The sequence below is a fragment of the Chaetodon trifascialis genome, chromosome 4 (genome assembly GCF_039877785.1).
Source record: "Chaetodon trifascialis isolate fChaTrf1 chromosome 4, fChaTrf1.hap1, whole genome shotgun sequence".
In the NCBI taxonomy this organism is placed as follows: domain Eukaryota; kingdom Metazoa; phylum Chordata; class Actinopteri; order Chaetodontiformes; family Chaetodontidae; genus Chaetodon; species Chaetodon trifascialis.
The window spans coordinates 19660955-19686209 of NC_092059.1; the positions used below are offsets into that span (position 1 = coordinate 19660955).

Genomic DNA, 25255 nt, shown 5'->3' on the forward strand with positions numbered 1-25255 from the left:
AGGGAGACGGCTGACTGTAGGACCAGTCCTAAGACAGTTTGAGCAGGCAGACAGGCCGCCTGGCTGCAAATACAAAAGCAGCTTATACGTACAGATACAGCATACTTAAGTTACATTATATTAGAAAAATGTACAAGATAATATTAGTTAAGTACAGTTGACACACTGAGGAACAACGGTTTAAGTTAAAGAGTTAAGGCTTGAACAGGACAAAAGCAACACTGTGTGTGTGTGTGTGTGTGTGTGTGTGTGTGTGTGTGTGTGTGTGTGTGTGTGTGTGTGTGTGTGTGTGTGTGTGTCTGTCTGTCTGTGTGTGTGTGTCTGTGTCTGTGTGTCTGTGTTTACATAAGTGCCAGGATCAAAGAGCACTATGGCTTACTTTCACTTGAGCCATTTGCAACCCCAAATTCTATCAAACTCAATACCTACAGTAGGGATGCAAAATGGCTGCCACAGAAAGGCCACTAGAGGGAGCTGTGACATCCAGCAGATGCTGCGTGAGCCTCCCTCCATAAGCTTTAGGCTTTAAGGTGGTTTGGTTCATACTAGAGCCTCTTCCTTTTGAAGTAGTCGGCGTACTGCCCTCCCAGGCCTTGGGAGTGCTGCCCGATGTAGGCGCCATCTGATGATGTCACTTCCTGCACTGCCAACTGAGGGTACTCCCTCTTGTGGCCCCTTGTCTGGTTCTGAGGAAGCAGGAGAGGGAGGAGTTAGAGCTTCAATGTCCACAAATGTCTCACATGCTAAAGGAACAAGATCAGCTGCTGCAGCGACGTCAGATCGTTTGAAGAAGAAGAAGACATCCTTTATTCGTCACAATGAACACAACATGCAGAGTTAGGGGGGGAAACTGCACATGCCATGCATATGTGAAATTTTTTCTCCGCCTTTAACCCATCCTTGGTCAGTAATTCCTCCGTGGCAGACCAGGAGCGATGGGCTGCCAGCTGACCGGCACCTGGGGACCCAGTTCCTTTTTGTCACAATTGGTCAGGTGGTGATCTTCTTGCATGTTTTTAGTGGGGGTATTTTTATGGAGGATACCCCAGGTGAGCACGGGGAGAACATGCAAACTCCACACAGAAAGGCCCTTTTTCCTCGAGCAGCAGGCACTGAAGACATGGTGGAGGACACGCCACCAGGAGCCACAGCGGGAATCGAACCCGGGACTTCTAGCTGTGAGGCGACAGCATTACCACCGTGTTTGACTTCATGTAACAGAACAGTTTCAGACTGATAATACATCTTCCACACTTCTTTAATTTAATTCCATTAAAGGACCAGTGTGCAGGATTTAGTGACGTCTAGTGGTGAGCTTGCAGACTGTAACGCCATGTAGAAACATGATGGGAGAGGTCGCTCCCTCTGCAGATATAAAGAGCTCATTCTAAAGAAACGACACATGACTCATATTTTCAGGTGATTGGACACAAATGAAAACATTCTTATTATATAGATATGTTATTAGTTCTCTGGGATTGAGCTCATTTCTGTCCCTTTCTTTAAGTTCTTTTGCTTTTGTTGACTTGGTTTTCTTGTGTGGATTGCCTACATGAGCGTCTATAGTAAACACCTCTGCTTATGTAAATAAATAATGGTTAATAAATGTAGTAGCTAAAAAGAAACTGGTCACCTAACATTGTTTTCTGGTGTGCAGCATGTAACTGAAATGAGTGCACGCTCAGTGTAAACACCAAATGATCCAGGAAACACTAAAGAATTTGAACGTCTACAGTCTGTTTTCATCACTACATTCATCGACACCTTAAACTGAAAAACTGCAGATAAACTAAAAAAACATCCTGTGTTTGTGTGTGCTTTAGGTTTCACAGTGTGAGCTTGGGCCACAGAGGCTGTCTGCACAAACAAATGTAAATCTTTGTTGAGATGAGGCTTAGCTCTGGCGTCTGGATCCTGTCTGCTATCGTCACCGAGCTCTCTGAGTCCTTTCCTCCTCTTCTCTCCATTGATTTCACAGCCTTAAACCATGAGGATGATGCAGCTCTATTGCCACGTCTCAGAAGAAACGTTGTGGCCTGTGACCCCTGAAAACAAAGCACTTCTTTCCTTGCTAGCAGCTGCCTGTGTCGTGAGCAGTTCAAGCAGAGTCATTTTTAGACCCGAGCACAGGTCACATTTATCCGGCAATTCACTATAATACAAGAGCAGAAAGTCTGAACACATGAACAGAATTACGCGTGGCGGAAAAAAAGCTGCTTTCTGATCCTGTTCATCCGCTCACAACCTGGATGACGTACAGTAAGACTGTTGATGCAGTGATACGACACACGCAGTCTTAAAATATGATTGAATACAGCGATAAAGAAAAATATAATTTCCCTCTTTAAATGAGAGCCCGCTTCTCTCTGCAGCAGAGGCAAATCAAACCCTGATCTCCATTTCATACCATTTCAGGCAGTAATGCATTAGGAGCAGCCAGTGACGCAGTGAGTGCTTCCTGTTGCTGCTTCACATTGACAAACCTCTTTCTGTGCTTCTGTTATTGTAAGCAGCTACAGTAGAACAAAGGGTGATCCCGATACCCTCGCCGAGTCTCAGTAGCTCATTTTTAATGCAAACAACAGTGCTTAACTCACCACTCACACACTCCAGAGTAACAGATGTGTAAGATAATAGTCTGTACTAACATTTATTCTAATGTTTTGGCCTTGTTACAGTAGGATTGTTAGGGCAAATAAAGCCATCCAATCACGGTTATTACAAATTATTACTCTAAATTCAACAATGATCCTCTCCCTCAGCTCCTCATTGTCAACAACTACTTGTGCCTGCTAATATCAGAAGCTAAAAACTGAAGTCTTTAGCTGCAATATGAAATGTCTGGATTTCACCCAAGTGTGCTCACTTGAGAAAAATGGGAGAAATGGAAAAAGATATTTCCCCCAGCTTCACTCACAGATGTACTTAGTGTCACACCCTGTGTAAGAGCATGAGTTTTCTCTACTCACATAGTAGTAGGTGTTCCAGTCAGTGGCAGCGGTGTGTGTGTGTGTGACAGGGCTTGGCGCGGCTGCTGCCGGGTGTGGCGCCCCGAGGAAACCGGGCATTAAGGGCAGAGTGCTGTAGGCTGGGAGCACGGCAGCAGCCGGTAGGACGGCTGGTGGAGGCGCCGCGCCGTTACTGACCGCGTGCAGAGAGACTCCAAGAGGCTTACACACATCCACCTCCTGGAAGAGACAGACACAGACACACAGTCGTGTTTCCATCACTTTAGGGAACATTATATACACTTTCATTCATTTCCTGCAGACTTACCCAAACCATAACCAACATCTTCAGCCTAAAATTTCATGATTTAAGCTACGGAATCTTGTGTTTTTGTCCTCATAAGGAAAGGCAATCCTTACCTGAAAGGCAATGTGACCATGTGGACAGATCGATCCACAATGTGAGTATTACACATCCGCACAAACACACACACACACACACACACACACACACACTGAGCTACACGTGGTTGACTGATCTTAAGACTGCATTTCCATTTCTTTATAAGAAGGCATATTATTGTTGAAAGCGTCTCTGATTTTCAACCTTCTCTTGTCTATTAATTCATTCATGTTAACCCTTCTGCCCCCTAGTGGCTATTATGAGATAGACCAATGTCGACAGGTGACACACTGAAACAGGACTGCTCATTCAACTGCTGCTGTATTTTCCCTGAGGACAATCAGCCAAAACAAAATGCTACAAAGCCGTGTCAGCATATTCATAGGACAGTTAAATGCCAGGAAGAAACTCAATGTCAGAACTCCGTCGTATCATTTTCTCCAGGATATCACATTCTCCAGTGAGCTCAGTAGACCAAAATGTAACTGTGTCATGAGCGAGATCAATGGCTACGTCTTCAAGCAAACACTTCACACGCACCCGTCCAGATGAGCCAGACCTGGCTGCTCAGGGCATGTGGAGATGTCTGGTCTCAGCTGCTGGGCGCAGAGTGATGTGTTCCCTCTAAAAGGGGTATCAGTGTCTCATAGAGAGGTCACTCTCTCCAAATAAACACGCAGACAAACCGAATGTAAATACCAGCATGCTGCTCTGAGGGCTGCTGCTCCAGATCATTTAAACAGCATGCTGTTTGACGCACATACTCTAGCTGTGTTTGAAAGAGCCTGTTTTGTATGGAGCCCCTCAGGTATCATCGATCAAATCCTCTGATAATGTGTGCGACATAATTAGTAAACGGTATGCTGGAAGTTAGAACTTGTGTCACTGAATTATTGATTCATCATCTCAAACTAAAAAAAGCCATAAATGTTACATATTGCATGTCTGAAAAGGGCTGTCCTGTGCTCTTTGCTGGCCATCCTCCAGCCTCTTGGTTGGCCCATGCCGGGCTCTATAGCTTTCCTGAGGCCTGTATGTACTCTGTGTGAGCGAGTGTTTGTGTGTGATTTGAGTGCAGACTTTGAGAGTGACAACATTTTGCCCTCTGTGTTTTTGTCTCTTCGAACAGCTGATTGAGGGTTATGACTCAATCCTGGGGGTTAAGGTTAGAATCATGTTTCGGTTGGGGTTTAGTGTGTGTGTGTGTGTGTGTGTGTGTGTGTGTGTGTGTGTGTGTGTGTGTGTGCGTGCGTGCGTGCGTGCGTGCGTGCGTGCGTGCGTGTGTGTGTGTGTACCTTGCTGGCATAGGCCTGATTGGCTGTTGCAGGCTGGGAGTAGTACTGAGTGACCGCCTGCATGTAGGAACTGTAATCCCCATAGGTTGACGCTGGTGGAGCCTGGAACACAAGACAGTTATTTTACAAACGCTGCAGTTAGGGTTCATTGATCAGGTAAAGATTCAGGATTCAATCTGTATTTGCCATAAATAATTGTAAAAAGGTAAGGCTTGGAGAAGCCAGTGAAAACGCGACTTTAAAAACACCGGCCTCAACACAAACTCTGCAGGTTTCACTGGCAATATTTTAGAGACCTGGATGAATTTTGGTCCATCTGCATCATTTTTAGTGTTATCTTCCCATTTATCTGCTCACTCTTCATCAGTGAGAACATATTCTGAACTGCCCTCATCACCAGAGGATCCTGTTTTCAGTATGATGTTTGGAAACATAAAACACACACACAAAAAAATCATTGCGCGAAATCACTGTGACTCTTTGGTGGAAACCCCCCCCCCCACACTAATAATGATGAGTCACAATTTTGCACACGCAAACACATAACTGCACACATCGAATCCCGCACAGTCACAAATGAGTGTATGTGGGCGTGCGTTACCTGTGTGTGCTCCTTGTAGTCTGCAGCCGTGCCGTCCTGTGGAGCAGCAGTATTGTAGGTGTGAGCTTGTGCTGCTTGATAGTGCTGGTACCACTGCTGCATGGCCTCCTACACACACACGCACACATCAGTAAACATCAGGTGGAGAGCGGCTCGAGCAGACGGATGAATGTTTGCTCAGTAATTTTCTTGTCTTTGCTGATTTTTTGCCTCCAACTTTCTTTCTTTGTCATTCATCAACTATTGTTCCTGCCAACGGCTCTCCCCTGTTCCCCTCCTTTGTCTGGTCTTTCCAGACAAATTAAACCGACCGTTTTATTGGTTATCTAATCATGATTCATTTGTTTGGATGATTAGATTGTAATTAACATTTAAAATTGGGTTTGTATCGCGCTGCAAATATCAGATATGCCACTTGCTGCTGGAGGAGGCAAAACTGCGAAGAGAGGAACAGAGTGACAGAGGAAGAAAAGAAAGGGAGGAAGAGATGCAGACAAACAGCCAGCGGGGAGGATTCATGACTTGTTCAGAGTGGAGTGTGTAGAGAGAGGAAGGGAGTAGGGACAGATGGATAGACACAGCACTCTCTGCCAAATCCTCTCTCATTCTGTCTGTCCAAATATCCAAACCCATCCTCATTCTCACCCAGCTCCATGCCTCCTGTAGATACAGCTCACTCTGTCACTGCTGCACTCATCCATTCACGCATTATGTATCCATCCACCGATCATCTGTTCAGCCACCATCCCTCTCTCTCATATTTTAGGCTGACTAACACTTATAAATCACAACTGTGAACAGACAGACCCCCATCCATGCATCCATCCTCTCTGTACAGTGTGCCTGTCTGTGCTGCAGTACCTGTGTGTAGGCCTGGTTGTACTGGCTGTAGTCAGTGGAGGTATCTGTGCTGTATGGAGCTGTGGTTGTAGCTGTCCCGCTGTGGGAGAAGGAGCCGGAGCCCTGGGAGACGACAGGAGCAACCGAGGTGCCGTACACCGCAGAGCCAGCCTGTCCCCCCTGGGCTTTACTCCCCACTGATCCTGTGCAGCACAGGAGGGAACCATGAAGGAGGCATAATGTTAGATAGCATTGTGGGATAACATTAAGAGGCACTAAAAGATCACAAAGGAATGTTTCAACAGAAATTTGCTTGTGCTCTTAAAACTTGGCTGTGGACAGTTTGTAGCTGGCTCCTTCATGACAGCTGTAATCTGTTTAGATGAACATCAGTTCACCACTGATGGAGCATGATCCCCTTCCTCAAAGGTGATCTGTATCTTCCATATGTACCAAACAACCCTCAGTCAGCCTGTGGAAGAGCTTGAGTGCTGTGAAGAGGTGATAATGTGAAAGAGAAGCGTTGTATTTATCACCGCTGTGTGAAGTCTTTAATATACTGAAAATACAGACCAACTTTGGTTGAATGGATATACTCCAGGAGGGCTTTAAAGGAAAATTTCAATGCCAATAGTATCAAATCACTACAGGCAGTTTTGGAGGAATATTCTTTAACAAGAGTTACATAGTTCTGTTTGTATTAATTGAGGTGAAAGAGTTTGCACATGAGCCAACATCACCTGCCTCCTGTGCAAAAAATGAAGAAAAAAAATGAACATTGGTAAATTAACTTTAAGTGAGCCTCGCTGTACTAGTGGAGTGAGCACTTCATAAGGTTCAACACAGAGAAACTGATACGCTTTTAGCAAATGGTCAAAAGTAGTGAAAGAGCTTCATTAATGGAGCTGATTGCACATCCAGTTTGATAAGATAATGTCTTCATTTGTTGAGTGTTTTTGTGCTCACCTTGCAGAACCACCCCTGGCATGACGCTGGCCAGGTTCAGATAAGGATTGGAGGGCAGTCTGACTTCTTTAGGAGGGTCACCCAACAGAGAGCTCTGACCACTGCTTACCTAAAGACAGGAGCAGATTCAGATGGTGTTATTCTCTGATCCATCACTTTGCATCATTTCTATCCTCACTCACAACGTGGATCTGGATCACATCTAAGGATGCACAAACAGTACTGTGACCTGTGCTGCCAGCAATGATACTGCAAAATTTTACCTGAACAACATCAACACACAAACCTCAACATAAGGTTTTTAATGCTGCAAAGATTGTGTTGAAGTGCTGAAGGGGCTGTGGAAACCTGGGAGGATTGTACTCTCTGTTAATTACACTTTCCCTCCATTAAACAGGCTTTAGAGGAGACAGGGCTGGGACTGGAATCAGTTCCCCTAAGAACTTCAGCGCTATGATTATCTCTGCACACTGAGTTATTGAGGATGATGATGTTAGCACAGCAGTGTTTTATTTAAACCAGACCCTGCCAAAAACACAGACAAGTACTCAGAGTGTGCAGAAAGGCATACAGGTGAACAGGCTGTAAAAGCATGGGGCAGGTAGGCAAGCTGGCAGACGGAGGCAGACAGAAGGCCGTGTCCTGTATAAGTAAATAAGGCTGAGACTGAAGTGCATTATGGGAATTTCCCAAAGGAGGAGCCCTTGAGAGACTGAGACTGTTTACACACAATCGCTTAATGCTTGTGTTCATGTTGAGACCTGATGAGGTTAAATGAGGAATAAATACCCATCCAAAAGAGACAGCAAGGTAGAGAGAGAGCAGTGTGAGACAGCAACAAGCAAGTCAAGTTGTGCTGTCAATAAAATGCCACACCCCTCTCCTGAGTGGTGTCCATCCATCTGTTGCGTATCAACTGTTTTTAGTCAAGACGGGTCTGTTGAACTTTAGATTTGTCCACCCGTTGAAGTGGTGCAGTAAAGAGTGACACTCATCATCTACAGTGTTTGGAAGGAGGTGCATTTTTTCTTTCGAAAACCAAAAACACAAAATAAATGGATTTCACAGCTTGTCTGTTTTAACACGAGAGCTCACTGCCAACGACCGACAGCGGTTGCTCACAAGGCCAAAGAGCACCTCATTAAGTAAATACATTAGTGTGTGAGGTTACAGGTTAAAAAAAGCCCCATTCACAACTTGCATGCTTACCGTCTAGTATTTCCCCATGGTGTGGAAGTCACTCCTGCACGTTATCAGGATAATGTAAGCAACTATGTCCTGCTCGTTATTAAATTTGGGGAAATTTAAACAGAGATGGCAAACACGTCGCTGAGCCTTTTCTGCCGTAACACTAAAAGTTCAACTCTTTGAAAACATAAGTATGTAAGGTGAGCAGCCAACACAGTTACAGCGACATATCTGGTTGAAGTCTGCTCTGCTGTCTGATGGAATATCATGCTGTTTCTTTGTTTCTATGTTTCTGAGTAGCATAAATAAATAACAACACATGGAGAGACTCAGAAGGGAATACAAATAGTGTGAAATGCAGAAGTGGAGGGGAAACAGTGGGGTCATATGGCCCGGTGCTGTGCGTGTGGATTTGTGTTCACTGTGCTCACCATGCTTGCCAGGGAGCAGCCATCTGAGCTGTTGTGCTGTCCTGTCGAAGTATAAACTCCTCCAGGAGGGTTGGGTGGAGGCGGGCCAAGGCCTGAGTTACTTATACCCAAGGAGAAGCTCTGTCCCTGCGAGTGGGAGCTCACCATGGTCCCAGGAGGAGCTGGCTGCCTGTCACAGGAGGTGGAGGAGGAAGAAGAACAGGAGGAGGAAGCAGAGGCAGTTGTGGAGATAGAATGGGTGCTGTTTTGTTCTCCCCCTCCAGCTCGACCCTGGAGGTATGGCATCACTCCTGCTGCTGATACCACTACTGTGGCATTGTGAGTAGATGATGGCACGGACTCCTGGCCCAACTCTGTAAGAGGAGAGGAAAGGACAGAGAAGGAAAGAGAAGGAAAGGAAAACAAAATGGAAAGGGCCAGGAGAAGAAAGCAAAGGAAAGCAAAAAAGAAAAAAAAAACAAAAATGTAGGACAGACAACATAGGAAGGAGAAGGTAAGGACAGAAGGAAAGGAAGGAAAAGAAAGGGGAAAAGAAAGGAAGGGAAACAATAAGGACAGGAAAAGGATGGGAAAGTAAGGAGAGGAAGAAGGAGGAAAGGAAAGGACAGAAAACAACGGCAATGAAATGACAAGAAAGTAAATGAAAAGACAAGAAAAAAGAAGAGGGAAGAGAAAGGGGAAAAAAAAGGCAACAAGGACACACAAAGGAAAGTCAATGAAAGCAAAAAGTGCAAAAGACACAACACAGCAATGTAAAGAAAAGGAAATGAAGTTGAAGGGAAATGAAAGCAAGGGGAGGAGAGATGCCAGATAAACACATGAGATGCTTTTTACTGATGCCCATCAGTGTCTGTGTCTCCTCTGGACAGAGACGAATCACTCAGACAGCTGGAAACTGAGAGCTCAGCCCGACTGTCTCTGCAGAGCCAGTTGTAATATTTGAGAATGGCTCATAAATCATCATGTTTATTTACAGGCCAGCACTTTGCTCCACACTCCCAATATTTCACTCACTCCAGGGTTTAATAAACACAAACATGTACACACATACATATACACGCGCACAAAAAAAACATGCACACACATCACTTCAATTTGAACACACACTAAAAATGAACACACACACAAACACGCACATACACAAAATCACACTTATTATAAATCCAATATTGCTCTGACAAATGGCCTCCACAGCACAATAAAAGAATCAGCTCTAACAAGCCTTAAGCTAACAATCCCAACAGACACATGCACTGATAAACGCCTCACATTACACACACACACACACACACGCACACGCACACACACATCAGGACACACAGACACAACTACTTGTGTTTGCGCACACAGTCTGTGATATATCATTTCCATTTAAAACATCACAGCTCCTCTCAGCTGGGGATTTGAATTGTAAATGCACTGCAGTTTCCTGGAGGATGTACAGCAATGATACAACTGTGACACATTCAGGAGGCTGCAGAGGGCCAACACACACACCTGACACTGATTCAGGGCTGCTTACATATCCTATCACCCGGACATCACTACTTCTTCTTCTGTGTTTACATCTCTGCACCAGACATTGTTCACAAATATCAATACACATCAAACAAGAGATTCACACATTCAGTAAAATCACTTTCACAGCAGTGAGAAATACCTGAAAAAGCACAAATACTCAAATATTCAAAGCAAAATTTTGCTTAGTGTTACATACCTGTACAGCTTGCTTCTCTAACAGCCTGAACAGAGTCTTTGCTTCGAGCTGAGGCATATTCACAACAAGGGGGCTGAGGGTAAATCTAAGAACTCCAGTTTCGATGGAGGTGAGAGGGTGAACTGCTTTAATTCCACCTACTTTACTTTGACTTAAAAATACTATTTAATAGTTTTATTTCCCTGTATAATTCAGTCCTTGTTTATGTCCTATGTCCTATGTTTACTGTCCTATGCTCATGTTTGGTCAAAACAGTGAATGCTCTGCTCGGTGTAGGGGCAGTCTACCATAAGAATCCCTTAAAATGCGCTTAGAATAATGTTGTGGTTTTTATGAGCTTTTAAAGATCATACTTGAAAAAGTTCATCAAGTTCAGGTTAAACCTAAATAATTTTCTAAGCAATAAAGCACCACATTCATTGACAAGCTACACAGCCACTACCAGCCTTGATCTGTGCCAGTTGGGCCCTTTACAAGAAGCCATTCGTGCTTTTTTACAGCAGTGTGGGAGATGAATGTACGGCACATATTGTAACAGAAACAGAAGTAATCCAAAGTTTGCAGGTGCTCTTACAACGGAAGATGACAGAATAACAAATTTGATAAACATAGCAATAACAAAAAGACAGCTGAGTGAAGTACTGTCGGTCTCATTAGTTTGCAGTAATTACAGCCAATCATTTGACACGGGCAGACTGATAGTCGGCCCTGCTCACCTGTAGGGGAGTCTCCCAGGAGGCCTTTCCCCAGAGGCACAAGGCCTGGAGGCCGCAGAGACAAAGCCTTCTGCATCAGCAGTCTGGACGGGTCCCCGAGCAGACTGGAGACCTGTGGAGGAGAGAGGAGAGGCAAAACCATTATGTAAAGAAAGACAGTGAAAGAAGAGTGGGAAAAAAGCATTATCAAAGGAAGAAAAAAAAATAAGAAAAAGGAGAAAGAACAGAGATCAGAGAGAAGATGAGGGACAGAAAGGGACAAGAATCTAGGAGGGACAGAAAGACATAATACTGTGCACATACAGTTTTATGAATACAAGTTATGAAACCAGCAGCCTCGCCTGTAGCAGCTGTTCAAGTATCATACATATACATGATAAGTGTATCCTCTTTCTCATTTCACATTCCCCTCTGCAGTAAAGCAATTGGAAATGTATATTATTTGGAAAGTCACAAGAAAAGATGAGGAAAAGAAATGAAAAAGTGAAGCAAACGCAGAGTTTACAAAGAGGAGGGGTGAAAGGGAGAAAATGACACACAGTATTCTCCTCCTCTGGATTCTGAACCGTCATCATCCAGCTCGTAAAACAACATCAAACACACCGAACATTAGTCACTGTGACTTTTGACTTTCACTCCAGCAATTAAAGATAACACCGGAGACATTTTAAAATATGCAGATCAACATGTGGAGGGAAATTTCAAACCTCTAAGAAGCTATGAGGTTTCTTGATTCGGAGGTTGTTTGGTTTTATTATGCATAAAATGCTGAAGGTGAAAATGTAAGGGCACACATACCCACAACTACTACTTTTACTCTCACCACTAATGCAAATGATCAAACACAAACACACACACACAAACAGGTGTCTTACGCTGCTGATGCGTTTGTCTTTGATGTGCAGGAGCTGCTGCTGGGCGAGCTGCATGTGCAAGAGGTTCTGGAGGACTAGTCCATTACCAAGCATCGCACTCTGCAAGGTAAAGGAAATACAGACATGGTAACAAACACATCGACACACACAGGAAGTAAAAAAACAATCCCACACAGATGTTGGTGTTATTGTGACCTGGTGTGCTTTTCCCAGTGTGAGCAGAGCTGTGGTGAGAGGAGGTCTGAGGAACGGCAGGCTGGTGTGACGCCCGTACTTCCCTAAAAACACAGACAAACAACAAATAAAACATCAATCTGAGCTTCTCTTTGTGATTTTCTTTCATAAATTCTGTTTCTACTAATGCATGAATCAATCATCTTGTCAACAGGCGTGCACAGGCAGAATTATTAGTCAGACAACCAATCCATCAGTCATTTACAGTACATTTCAAGCAACCACACAGCCTTCTGTTTCATAACAAGCACAATATTGGGGATATTACGTTAGCACAAAGCAAATTGCCTCCCTCATAACTTTAACTTTTCCAAGTTCAAATTCCATTTTAATGTTGAAAAGAAGGAGCAACAAATAAGAAATCGATGAGAAAACAAAAGCAGAAAAATGCAAAATACAGACTTCTTGAAACAGTTTTTAATCATATGTCAAAGGTACTGACAGTCAACAGAGAAGGCTGTAATGTAAAGAACATAGTGGCTGTGAAACATGCTGAACTATTTCACTATTTCATTTCTAAAGACGATGGTCACAGTGGAGAATCACGCTCATCTCTCTGTGGTCTACCATCAGTTTCAGCTGGGCGCTGTGTGCACATAGCAAGTATGAGCGACTTTAACTGACATCATTATGTCCACCTTTGATCAGAACCGTCAAAAAGCAAATATCATCTTTTATTTACTGCCTTTGTTGTTGGAGCACTATCTGTTTTTTGTGTTCTCCTGCAGACAGTCAGCAGTCTTACTTTGGTTCCTCGTATGTTCCTTCATGCACCCTACAACTTCCACACACTTCACTCACACACAACTCACACTCCGCGGCTTGTTCATGTTCATTTAAGCATTTTATTTGTTTGCTGATGCTAATAAAATACTTCTGTTAAACTGTAAAAATGATGTGTTGCCCATGTTTGTTATACGAGCTGCTAGAGGTGAACGTGTTTCAAATGAAACAGTTTATTACTGTAGGGCTACCTATTTATTTTACTTTTTTCACTTCTACTGTGTACTAATGTGAGCTCTTGTGTATGTTTGTTTGTATGTTTACTTAAATTATGTACTTCCTAGATCTTTTACTTAAGTAATAGTGACAATACCACAGTGTAGACAGGCTACTATACTTTGGATTTTTACTACTAAAAAAAGGCCAAAAGTGCTCATTATGCAGAATGGCCCATTTCAGGATACTGGACATCATATTATTGGATTCCAATTATTGATGAATGATTGATGTGTTGAAGCTGATTTTAAATACCAACACACTGCAAGCTTGTGAATTTCCTCTATTATCTTATATTAAACTATTATAACAGATTATATTTTATTCATCTGAATCTGCAAAGTAACTAGTTAGTTAACAAATGAATATACTGCAATATTTGTGAAATGTAATGGAGTACAAGCAACAGAAAATGTTAATATTCAAGTAAAGTACAAGTACCTTACAATTGTCGTTAAGTGTAGTTTTTGAGTAAATATACGTAGTTGTGTTCCACCACTAACTTCCTGCAGGGATTTAATGTTGCTCCTTCACCGATGATGCTGAGCGTCTTCAGACAGGAAACAATGACTTGAATTTTACAGCACGACACCGAACTGTTGTGAAACCAGTTTTCTTGCCCTGTTTTTACAAATCCTTACAGTACATTTGCTCTACCTCTTGGTAAAGGTATCTTCATTGTCCAATTTTCACTTAACGTCTCTCTCCAACTTTAACTGGAAGCCAGTTTACAGCAGTGGTTACAGCTGTGCATGTTCTGTGCACCAATAATTGTCGTCTTTTCTTCTAAAAAAGAATCAAGCAATGAACAAACAACAGTCTCCTTCTGCTGTTCGCGCTGATTGAGCCTGGAGGAAGAAGTACGGCCAAATGCTGGTTTGTTACCACTATTTCAACACCCTGTGTGGTTTTCTTTGTGGTGCTGAATAATTTGATTTGAATACAGAATAATCAATCCTCTTGCTCAGTGAATCACCATGGCAACAAGAAAAAGTAAGTTTGGTGTGACTGACGTTCATTGAGTCTGACTAGTATGGTATGACTTTCTGAGCTCCAGTGTTTTCTCTAATGGAGGATCCGTGTACACATTTTTTATATTTAGTAGGGTTTGCCCACATTCACACGTTTAACACCTTTTCCTTGTTCGGGATTCATATCAGCCAAATTGGTCGCACGGCGTTTCTCACCTTTGGGCAATCGCCACCCTACACAAGTACACACCCCCTTTCTCTGGCTTTTGTGTGCATATGTGTGTGTTACGTCTATGAATTACAAGGTCTCCTCATAATAAATGTGAGCGTCAATGCTAATGGTAGCTTCCACCAGAATAGGTAGAGAAAGTTTAACATTTAATCAAGGTCCTAATTTTAGACTTTAATTGTGCGTGCTCTTCTTTAAGAGAGCTCCCCCACCTCTCCCATCTTCTCTCCTTCCTGTTCTCATTTGTTCCGCTAATGTCACACGATTTCATTTTAATACGTGATTAGCCATTCATCAAATGAAGCCGTCGACAAAGTGATTACAGTATATAGGAGGGCTTAACAGAGGGACAGACTCATACAGTGGATATCTGATTATCATCAGGCCCTCAGCATCAGAAAGAACACTCAAAAGAACGAGTTCAGGGCATTAATTTGCTTTCAAATCTCAAAGATGATTCAAAGTGCGCAGTTGAAGTTGAAAGTTTTTTGCTGTATATTGCTAAAAGGGAACTGCAGGAGCTGCAAACACTCATGAACAAAATACAAAAAGCATTTTGAGAGTGGCTCTGCATGTTCTCACTTTACCATAGACAACAGGACAGAAGATTAACAACTGCTTTGGAAAAGACCTGGCTCTTTGATAAAAAGTCGAAAAGATATGAGCCTTTGAGGGAGCAGTTAACTATGACTCTCAAGGTGCAATTTGGTCAAAAACATCCAGTCACAGAGCTTAAAAGAAAAAGGTGAGGTGCCAGCACACAAAACACAATCTCCTGCTTCAATTTACTTACTGAGGCAAGTTTGGTTGAATTCAGCAATTACGGCACCATGTTCCCTTTGCAAATTCAACAACCAAATGTTTTAAATTTGCTGCAGCTCTGATTCTTCCCTGTGCGTCCTCCACAGCAGCAGAAGCCAAGGCTTGTGAGTATTGTAATACCAAGACTCGCCCACCGTGCCAAACTGACAGCTAGAACATGATTTCATAGAACAATACACTGAAGTCATAAACTGAAGAGAACACCGAAGAGGTGGTCCTAACATAAACCTATAGGATCGTAACATTATGCAGGAGAGTCCGGCATGTCTGTCTGAAGGAACATTAAAGATATTGTTTGAAGACAAAGCCAGCAGCTCCTCCCACTCCTCACACACAGTACAATGCATCATGGATCAGACTTGTAAACATTTAAAAACTGAATCATGCTTTGTGTAGTACAAAAGGTTCACAAACCTTTAACTTCAACTGGATGTGTGACATCTCCCCTTGAGCTCTAGTAACACTCCTCTCCAGTGCACCCCCATCCATTTCAGCTCTTACACACAGGGCGAGCATGAGATTACCACTGGGCCAGCTTGAGGTCGTTGCAACTGATCTACACCAATAGCCCACAGTGTTGCACACTACATGGTATATACTGATGTAAGTCATCATGTATAATTCAGAGGGGTAAAAGAGGTGATTTATCACAGTACTGGCTATACTGCAAATTCAGAGTGCATAAAGTAACATGTGTACATCACTACTCTGGGGGTTTTATTTGTAAGACTTAAACCAAACGAAAAGCTGATCCATACAGCAGCACTTGTCAGTTGCCAGGTTTCCACCCAAATGTAGTGCAAGTAAGAGCCAAACTTAGAGAAAATGGGTAACAGAAAATGTGATTCATCTCTCTCACCATGCGAACGTTAGAAGTGCCTCAAGATTAACAGTTGGTGGCAGTAATTCTCTAATCAGGTGCCATTAAACCATTGTGGAAGAAGAGGCTCACATAGTCACATGCTTCACATACGTCATGATTTATTCACCAAATCTGTTTCCATTCCACTTTGTCGCATTTTGCATCAACGTTTCCACCTCAGCCTAGTGGGAAAGCTTTTTTGTGAGAGTTCAGGTTATTCTTTTAATTTTGGGTACTCTCATCCAGTTGTTTTTATGCATTAACTGCACTGACTGTCACTGACAACCATACCTCCTCTTTTCCCAGTGTGGTATGGTCTCATGAGGATCTGCAGGGCAGCAGGGTTGGTCATACTGGTCAACAGCTGGGCAAGGTTGGGTTCTGGTAGCAGACCTTTCCTATTACTCAGAATCTGGAGAGCAAAAATGCAGATACATACGCAAGTTAGAGGAAGAAAAGCTAGGCTGTGTGTGTGTGTGTGTGTGTGTGTGTGTGTGTGTGTGTGTGTGTGTGTGTGTGTGTGTGTGTGTGTGTGTGTGTGTGTTGTACAGTATGTGTTTTGATCTCGTCATTAGGAGTCCCTGATGGCTGCAGTAATCATTACACTAGTTTACATCATTGGGATATGTCTGCAATGTCAGCAGAGGGGAGCCGATCTGGGAGACAAAAGAAAATAAAGAAAGAAAGAGGGACAGAGCGACTTCAGAAACAGACAGAAACACGATTAAAAAAAAAAAAAAGTTAAAAACAAGACAGAAGAAGTGTTCAGAGGAAAAAGTGGCAGCAGAAAGTTGAGAAACAGTAGAGGCCATTTCTCAGACATGAAATCATTAAAAGTTCTCTGCCAATTTCACGTCAACATGTTTAGAAAAAAACGTGAGACATTTTTCCGTAAAAGTTGCTGCAATCTGCTGCAATCTGGAGGTGTGAAGAAAAGAAATCACACAGTGAGTAAAGGCACAAACAAAACAACCTTGCGACAATCTTACATGTGACAGTGTATTGTACAGTGTGCAAACCAATTTAAAGAGAAAAGCGAGTGAGACTCTAAAGCCGTTTTTAACACTTTCAAATTGTGTTTCTAATAAAACTAAATACCTGTTAGCAAATTCTCAACAATCAACGCTGAGGAAAAACACATTATTCTATTGTATTAGGAGTGTAATGCTCAGCTGTGTAAAACTCAGCCAATGTACATCATAAAGGACTGTGTGGGTGGATGGGATTTGATTGACAGCGGCCTGGCAACGTAAGCAAACACCCCAACAACTGTTATCAAATTGAAATTGAAATATCGCTGAATCCTGATTGGTGTAGAGAAATACACAACATCACCTTTTTATAACACAGTCCCACAAACCTGAAACTACAACAAAAGGACCAAATTTAATAAGACAGATGGACCCAGAAATGTTCCAGCTTCCACGCAGCACTCTAATTTCATGATTGGACCAGTTTCCACTCGAACCAACGTAATGAAGTGCAGTCAAATATGCCATTTGAAACTGATGTCAGTGTTCAAGGTGCAGCACTTTAGCTGACTAATGTTCACAACCCGCAGCTCCACCTCCACCTGTCAGTCTACAGTATGTATTGTGCTGCTTGTTTCGCGCCCAGGTTTACTGCGTCCCAAAATGTTGTTGTAGCTGCGTGTTCTATACAATTCTCTTCTCAGCGCACATGAGAGGCAAGTTTCACTCTCTGCGTGTTTCCCCTGTTAATAGCAAAGCCTATATTTCATTTGACATGAGCTGGATTTCCTGGAACTAAACAGATGTCTGCTGACTCGCTTTTAATCGAAAGACATACAGTAGGGCTTGTTCCCAAATAAGAATGCAGTCACCCATCACGCTGCGAAATTTAATTCAGCAGACTCAAATGACATCCTGCTGAATTAGGCCGCGTCAAATCGAACGGAGCAGCCCTTGTAGATCCTCCTCAGCGCTGACAGTGTGCCGGCAGTGCTCGCTGGCTGGCCCGAAGACACGGCTATTTAAAACAACATTAGTAGGATAGTGATATTTCCTCCTCGTCTGCCCCTAGCTACGGCATGACTTCAGCTCAAGTCAACCTTGTTTCCTCCCTGTCACATCCTGAACAGACAGCATTACTGATGGGGATGGAGTGGGTCTGACTCCAGCCTGACAGCAAGAGAGGAAGAGGAGAGTCTGCTACACATATACAGTATGTGGATCTGTGTGGTACAGCAAGGAGAACTGGTGTGTGTGTGTGTGTGTGTGTGTGTGTGTGTGTGTGTGTGTGTGTGTGTGTGTGTGTGTGTGTGTGTGTGTGTGTGTGTTTCAGTGTTGAACAAGGCTAGTCGTAGCTGACAGCGTCTTTCAAGGGAAGAGAGAGAGAGGGGAGGAGGACAGGAGGAGGGGGAGAGCTCTTTTTTTTTCTTTTCTTTTCTTTCTGCTGGAGAAAATGTCATCATGCATCAGTCTGTTTGGCTACTGGCACAAAATCCAGCCATACACCCACGCACCAACACACACACACACACACGCCAGGGAGGTAAGGAAACCGCGAAGAAGGGAAGGCGAGAAGTAACGGGGGGTTGCGGGGGGAGGGAGGAGGAGGCCATCTGGTCCTTAGTGTTCACACTCACATTCACTAAGTGGAGAAATGAGCGAATCGCCTCAGAGGAGAACTGTAGCCAGGAGCAGGTCTCGATCTCTTTCTGAAGGTCTGATGTTTCTTTTACCAGCTGCTCACATTCACTGCAATAATCTTAAAGGAGCCTCGGGGCACTAACACAGCCTCCTCACAGGCTCAAACCTTTCCTGTATCTCTACCTCTTCCTTCTTTTTCCTGGTCTCTTTCTCTGTGTTTAGGTCTTCCTTCCTCCTCATGTCTGCCTCATCTTCCTCTGCTAATTTATTCAGAAACACATTTTCTCTCAGTGTCTTTTCATCTTCTTTGCTGCGATTCAGTCACTGTGACCGTTACTGCTCTGCTTTCCTACACGTGACTTTTAAACCATCCATCTCAAGGTTACAACCTCTTTATCTGCACCTGATCATTTCTGCTCTGCAACAGCTGAACATAACATCACACATAAATAATCTAAAGTGGCAGTGCAGCGGTTTGAAATTGAGTGAAGTAAATTGAGTAAATTATAGCAGGCTTACTAGGCTAATGTAAGTGTTGACTAAAGTACACACAAAATTTTGTGAAGACTGGATCAACAGTGTTGCAGTTAAGATCTTAGTTACCAACTCTGACTTCTAATTGTAGCCCTCAATACACTCAATTAGTGTAATCTAAAATATTCATCATCATATGAGAGTAAAGCAGCCAGCTGTGATGGTTTCCCATGGCCTATGGGTAACTCATAATGAACCATAAACCTGCAATTCATGTGAAAACATAATTAAGGTTTTCCATGAGACTTGAGCATTGTTGTGTTTTGTGTCTGTGGGCAGTTTAAATTACTACTGACATTGTGAAATTGTGAGTGGCACCATTACCTTTGGAGTAAGACAGTAGACAGTAATACAGACCATGCTTGCTCAGTGGCTGCTTTTGGATAAAGCATTGTACAGAACTCAACAGACTCTATGCACATTCAGTTAACTGCTAGCTTCCCTCTCAACTCTCACTACACTCGTCGACAGAGACAGACAGAAGTGTGTAAGTGTGTCAAGACTTTTACACGCTGTCCTTGAATGTAAGACCATATTATCTAATATATAATATTATCCAATATTATCTAAGATTTTGGGTTAATACAGCAGTGTTATAAAATTATTCTGTACACTGTCTGTCTCTCTCTCGCTCTCTTACATCCACACATCCACACACACACACACACAAACCTGTCCGTGCTCAGATTTTGATTGTAAAAGCATAGTGACTTAGCTTAAAATGTTTACTTTTGTATCTAAATTTAGTACCTGTGAGCACATGATTATTTATAAATCCATGTACTCAGGAAGATAGACAAGTATTGTTCCTTTTCCGCAACTGAGTGGAACTCTTCTTGTGCTTTTAAGACTGCTGGTGTATATCTGAATGTCTGTGTGTGTGTATGTATGAGTGTCATACTGTGTCGCGAGCTGGGAGTTTGGTTTATTCCAGGCAGTAGGAGACAGTGGAGGAGCCCAATCAGTCTGTAGAACTATAATTATCATGTCAGTGCCTCTGTGTTAGCACAGTACTGTGTAGGAGGGATGGCACAGCTACAAACACTAGTTCAGCCAGTGCTCAAGCATGTGCACCATGTCAGATACATGAAGGCTGGATGTGCAATGACCAGTGGACACTGGCTTCACCATTAGATGCACAGTGGCTGTTTGTGTGTGCACATAAGCCTGCAAAGTCGAATATTTTGATTGAACAGTGTATAGACCTCTAGATTTGAGGTAATGTTACCAAGGACAAGGACTGGTTTTCCAAATCACCCCATCAAAGGAATTTATGCTTGTTTTGTTTAAATGTGTTTTTACTTGCTGGATCTATTTAACTCAGCTACAGCTTTCAATTGTTAACAACATGCTAACCCTGCTGTGCATGTCTACATGTAACAGCTACCAGGTTCATGAGAGGCTATTCAGGTCTGCAAGCTGCCATGTTCACACAGGACATACTCTACTCAAAGCAACATAACAGTATTGTCAATGTCGCTCTGCTCTTGTGCTTGTTGGATGCTACACTGCTCACTAGAAAGTGTTGCTATAATTGCAGCAATTACTTCTGTTCATACAGCATTTTCACTTTGCCCCACCTCCAAGGCACCAGCACCATCCGCCTATAGGCTCTATGACCAAGACCCTATTGGAGGGAAGTTATCATCCCCTTGGCTGACGACTAAAATACATGAAATGTGTGGACTATTAGCAAGTAACCAGAAAGTGTGAATATGTCAACTTTAGAAGAAGATACCCCTTCATTATATTAAAAGCATGTCTTCAGTGTGTTGAGCAAAATCTGCAATTGTGTGAGGAGCTTCACATTTTTCACTTCATGTGTGGGTATGATATGAAAAAGGTAAAAACTGTAAAATAATTGTGCTTTGGAGAACCTATTCAGAAAAGAACTATAAAAGTTGGATAAATGATTTCTTATTTTAGCAGTTTGTACTATTTGTTCAGTGTGATTTGCCTGACCTTGGTGATGGCTTTGAGTCTATGGATGGATGTGCTCTGGCACCTACTACAACACTAGATTAACTATGTTGGATTTTTTGGACATTAGACACTGAAAGTCACTGAAAATGAAATTGGGAGAAATTAAATAGCCTGATATCTTCTAAGATCACTCTTTGTAGATTGGAGCATCAGTTTTGTTACCAATGACCTGGAATTCTGCATGAATGTAAGAATAGACTGTAACGTTTAATTGTCTGTATTCGTGGGTATATGCAGTCTGTGCAGATATGTGCCTTTAATATCACTGTGCCGCTCCAGAGTACATCATACTCACCATACCCTGGGCGGCGATGAGTGCAGCCAGGGTGCTTCTCCCTGAGGTGCCGGGGGTGCAGAGTGACAGACGGACCTCCTGTCCCCCCACCAGTGTTCGGTCCATCTCTATCAGCACAGCCTCTGCCTGCTCCGCGCTCTCATACTCCACCACGCCGAAGCCTCGAACAGGGCTGCCCTCATCCTGAGCAAGCTGGAAGAAACAATCAGAATCGAATTATGACAACTGTTTACTTCAGCATAGATATTTTTCAGTTGTATGTAGATAAGAATTTAAAACGTGCATATTTTGAACTTAAATTTGAAACTTTCAAAATAAAAAGTAAGTAAAGGAAGTAAAAATCTTGTGACAACTCATGAGTAAACTGAAAGTTTTACTACTTTAAGGTTTTACTGACACTAATGCTGTTTCGTCATTTGCTTTTTGCATGAAGAGCCAGTAAAGGCTGAGAAGCGAAGTTTCAAGATCGGAAATCTCAGAGAAATAACTGGCACTGACTCGACCCCTTATATTATCTGCACATAATATACATATAATGCATTGTGGTCCTTTTGTGTCTCAGGGCAAGGAAAACTTCACTTATTGACCATTTTATTTAACCAACAAGATTAGTTATGCTTCTGCAGCAGCTTTGCTCCAATCATGAGGATTATGTACACGAGCGGATGCCTTTTGTTACTCCCTCCCCTGTTCAATTAATTAAAATGAATGACGTTGCTTGCTTCCTCTCATTTGACTGCTGTTAGGACCTTACTATGTGAACAAACACATCTCATCTCGAGACTAAGATACGGTTTGAATCTAAATCCTGGTTTCCCATTGGACGAGACCCACAGCCATGACGTCAGCAAGGACATATGAATCACACCTCCCGCTCCACCTCACCTTTTCACTGCAATATCAAGTTGCAAGAGAAAGTGTATCGTTCCTAATCAAACATTTGTACTTTAAGTAACCTCAGCAACAGTCCTTTAACTCGCTGGATGAGTAAGAGACTATTTATGTTCGGTGAACATGTTCGGATCTTCAACAAAGATCATGCTTGTGTAGTCAGCAATGGCAATTTGCTTGCAGGAGAGACATGGAATAACCATTGTCTTCTACACACGCTCTCTTTCAATTAAGTTGACTCTATAGATGACTGAAACATAGCCTGGGCAGAGACAGGTTTATGATAGTGTGACTTTAAGCTTAACTGTTGTGTAACCTTTATTGTATTGTGACATTCTCTTGGTGTTACCATTCGAAATACCTCAATCATTGTATTTGCTGCTTGTTTCCGTGTGCTCAGCACATCACACTGATTGTGCATCTCACGCTGTCGGGCTTTGTTATGTTGTGTGATCATTTTAAAGAGCAGTTGTCTGTGATTATTTGTATGTATGTGTTGTGGTAACAGCTGGATGTGAGGGTCAGTGCTCGGATTCAACCCTTCACTCATTATCCTTTTGAGACTGTATCCACCTGTCATTGGCCCCTGATCTCAGGGTGGAGCCCCATTATCACTTACTAATAATTTTATTGACATGAATACAGTTATTGGTATCAATAACAATCCTTCATATCTGCTAATGACTAAACCCGCTCCAATCAGACAACAGGAAATATCCAAGACTACTAAAGACTCCCAGGCATCAGTTACATCGGTTATACCAAGATGCTACCCTCCTTTGACCAATCTCTTAACAGCAAACAAGTGCTGGGTCTGAATCTACCAACCAGCCGGTGTGTTTATGTATGGAAGATTCATGGTTTCCTTTTGTCTGCTTGTTTTTTTTTCCCCCCTGCTGTACTGAACTCAGACCAAACAGTGACTTCTAAACCAGGGAATGAACCAAACCACAACTTGTGTGTGCCGTCACGCCATGAGAAGGAACAGATAATGGATGGATTATTTGAAGTGCCTCACTGGAGGTTATGTTCAGGAGTTCATGTTCAAGTGTAAGTAGGCAAAATGAAACCTGCAATCACTGTGGATGTTTATAGCATTGCCCATGGTGCTATCTGTTGCCAGCAGATGCTCCATGCAAAACACCCCTTCTAGACTTCACCAGTTATCTGCAGGAATGAAAATCACATACACCTGAGACATTATCACCAACAGCTTTTTTAATAGAATCAATGTGTTTTAGAGAGTTTTTTTTCCTTCAGTATGCAAGAGGAAATGTACTCACTGAAAACTGTAATCATCTAATATAAGCTGTATGTTGTTTAATAGAAGCCGTGTTTTTTTCCTCACCACAGAAGGCAAAAAGCCCTGGAAACCTTACTTTCTTTTATTCTATCTTTTAATAAATCATCAGGGCAAGCAAAGGAGGTCCCTGCAAAAAGCCTCTTCTTTTTCTGCATCAGGTCCATGGCTCTATCAAGGAACAGTGACACCATTTATCCAGAAAGCTATAAAAAATATATTTGGATTCAATGGCCAAAATGCAATCTCCTCCAGGGGAGGCTGTCTATGTCGCAAAGTTACCATGGTGATGTACTCCCATCAAAAGTCACCAGCGTGAGACTGTAAAGCCAGTCCAAAGATGCTAGCTCACTGCTAAATCAGTTATGTTGTCTCATCAGGCTTTAGGCAAGCGCATGTATTCATCAAACACACCAACAAGAACTTATAGAGTGGTCAAAATTACAATCTAACTTTGCGTGAGAATCTACACACTTTGACTTTCAAGTGTGTGTATTTGTGTAACTGTATACAGTAACTCACAGATAGCGCTGTGGTCTTATTGTCAAAAAGGATTTCAAAAATAACACATCATGTAAGAGATAACATCCTCTTCCTGCACTGCTTGAGGGAGGGACTGTACACACACACACAAACACAAACACACGTGCACGCACACATACATTGTGCGAAAGCAACAAAAATGGGGAGTGATCTAAACCAAACAATAATCTCTTGCTACCAGTTTAATGACATGGAAAGTTGATGGGTCAATGTTCCATCAACATGTCACATTTTCTTTATGGTTACTGATCAATAAACGGATTTGCCCTGGCCAGACAGCACTACTGACCAGGAACATTACTTCTGAAGAAGATGGTCATTTCTATCAAGAGGGTTCAGTCAATTCCAGTGTGAGAGCAGCAGCTAAATAATGCAGGCAGGCTAATAGCTTAAAGCTAATGGATGACATTGGATAATGACAATGCCTAAAAGCTAATGGTTTATGGTTAAAACACACCACTTGACCTATTGTTGGTCATGGCTGAAGCCAATTACAATACTTAAAAATGACATGTGGAGTGCTTGACTTATGTTACCTTTCAAAGGATTTGCCCACAGTCTGAGACTGATCCGGCTATCAAGGGTTTGCGAGCTATTTTAATCTCCTCATGTCATACTTCCATGTTTTTTTTTGTAAATTACTATTGAAGTGACTGACTGTACATTCTGCTGGAGACAATGATCATTAAGAGTACAGCCTGATGGGGAACTTGGCTCCAAGTGCTTCACATAAAAAAAGACATAGAATGAACATTAAAAACAGGGATGAAAAAAAATGAATGGATGAAAAAATGAAAAATAAGATGGAAAAAACCCCCACTTGACAATAACAATAAGATAAACAAAGGATGAAGATAGAAGCATCAAAGGTCTCCAAACTGTCTTATTCCTTTACTACAGTGGCAGTCAGCAATTTGAGACTTAATAGGAGAGAGCTCAGAAAGTGTATGTTGCACACACTCTACCAGTCGGTGCCTCTGAAGTAAACAAGCATAACAGA

General features: G+C 42.5%; 1 protein-coding gene across 1 annotated transcript in view; it reads right to left on the reverse strand.

Moving 5' to 3' along the window:
- Positions 1 to 402: 402 nt before the first annotated feature.
- Positions 403 to 25255, reverse strand: part of raver2 (ribonucleoprotein, PTB-binding 2) — a 78669-nt gene continuing 53816 nt past the window's right edge. Inside the window, exons 5-16 of the mRNA XM_070960852.1 lie at positions 21522 to 21713; positions 16389 to 16509; positions 12176 to 12258; positions 11981 to 12079; positions 11106 to 11217; positions 8673 to 9025; positions 7054 to 7162; positions 6109 to 6290; positions 5248 to 5355; positions 4647 to 4748; positions 2970 to 3188; positions 403 to 686 (exon numbers count right to left, since the gene is read on the reverse strand). Of these exons, the coding sequence (XP_070816953.1) occupies positions 546 to 686; positions 2970 to 3188; positions 4647 to 4748; positions 5248 to 5355; positions 6109 to 6290; positions 7054 to 7162; positions 8673 to 9025; positions 11106 to 11217; positions 11981 to 12079; positions 12176 to 12258; positions 16389 to 16509; positions 21522 to 21713 (1821 nt within the window). The 3' untranslated portion in view covers positions 403 to 545. The remainder of the gene's footprint in view (positions 687 to 2969; positions 3189 to 4646; positions 4749 to 5247; positions 5356 to 6108; positions 6291 to 7053; positions 7163 to 8672; positions 9026 to 11105; positions 11218 to 11980; positions 12080 to 12175; positions 12259 to 16388; positions 16510 to 21521; positions 21714 to 25255) is intronic.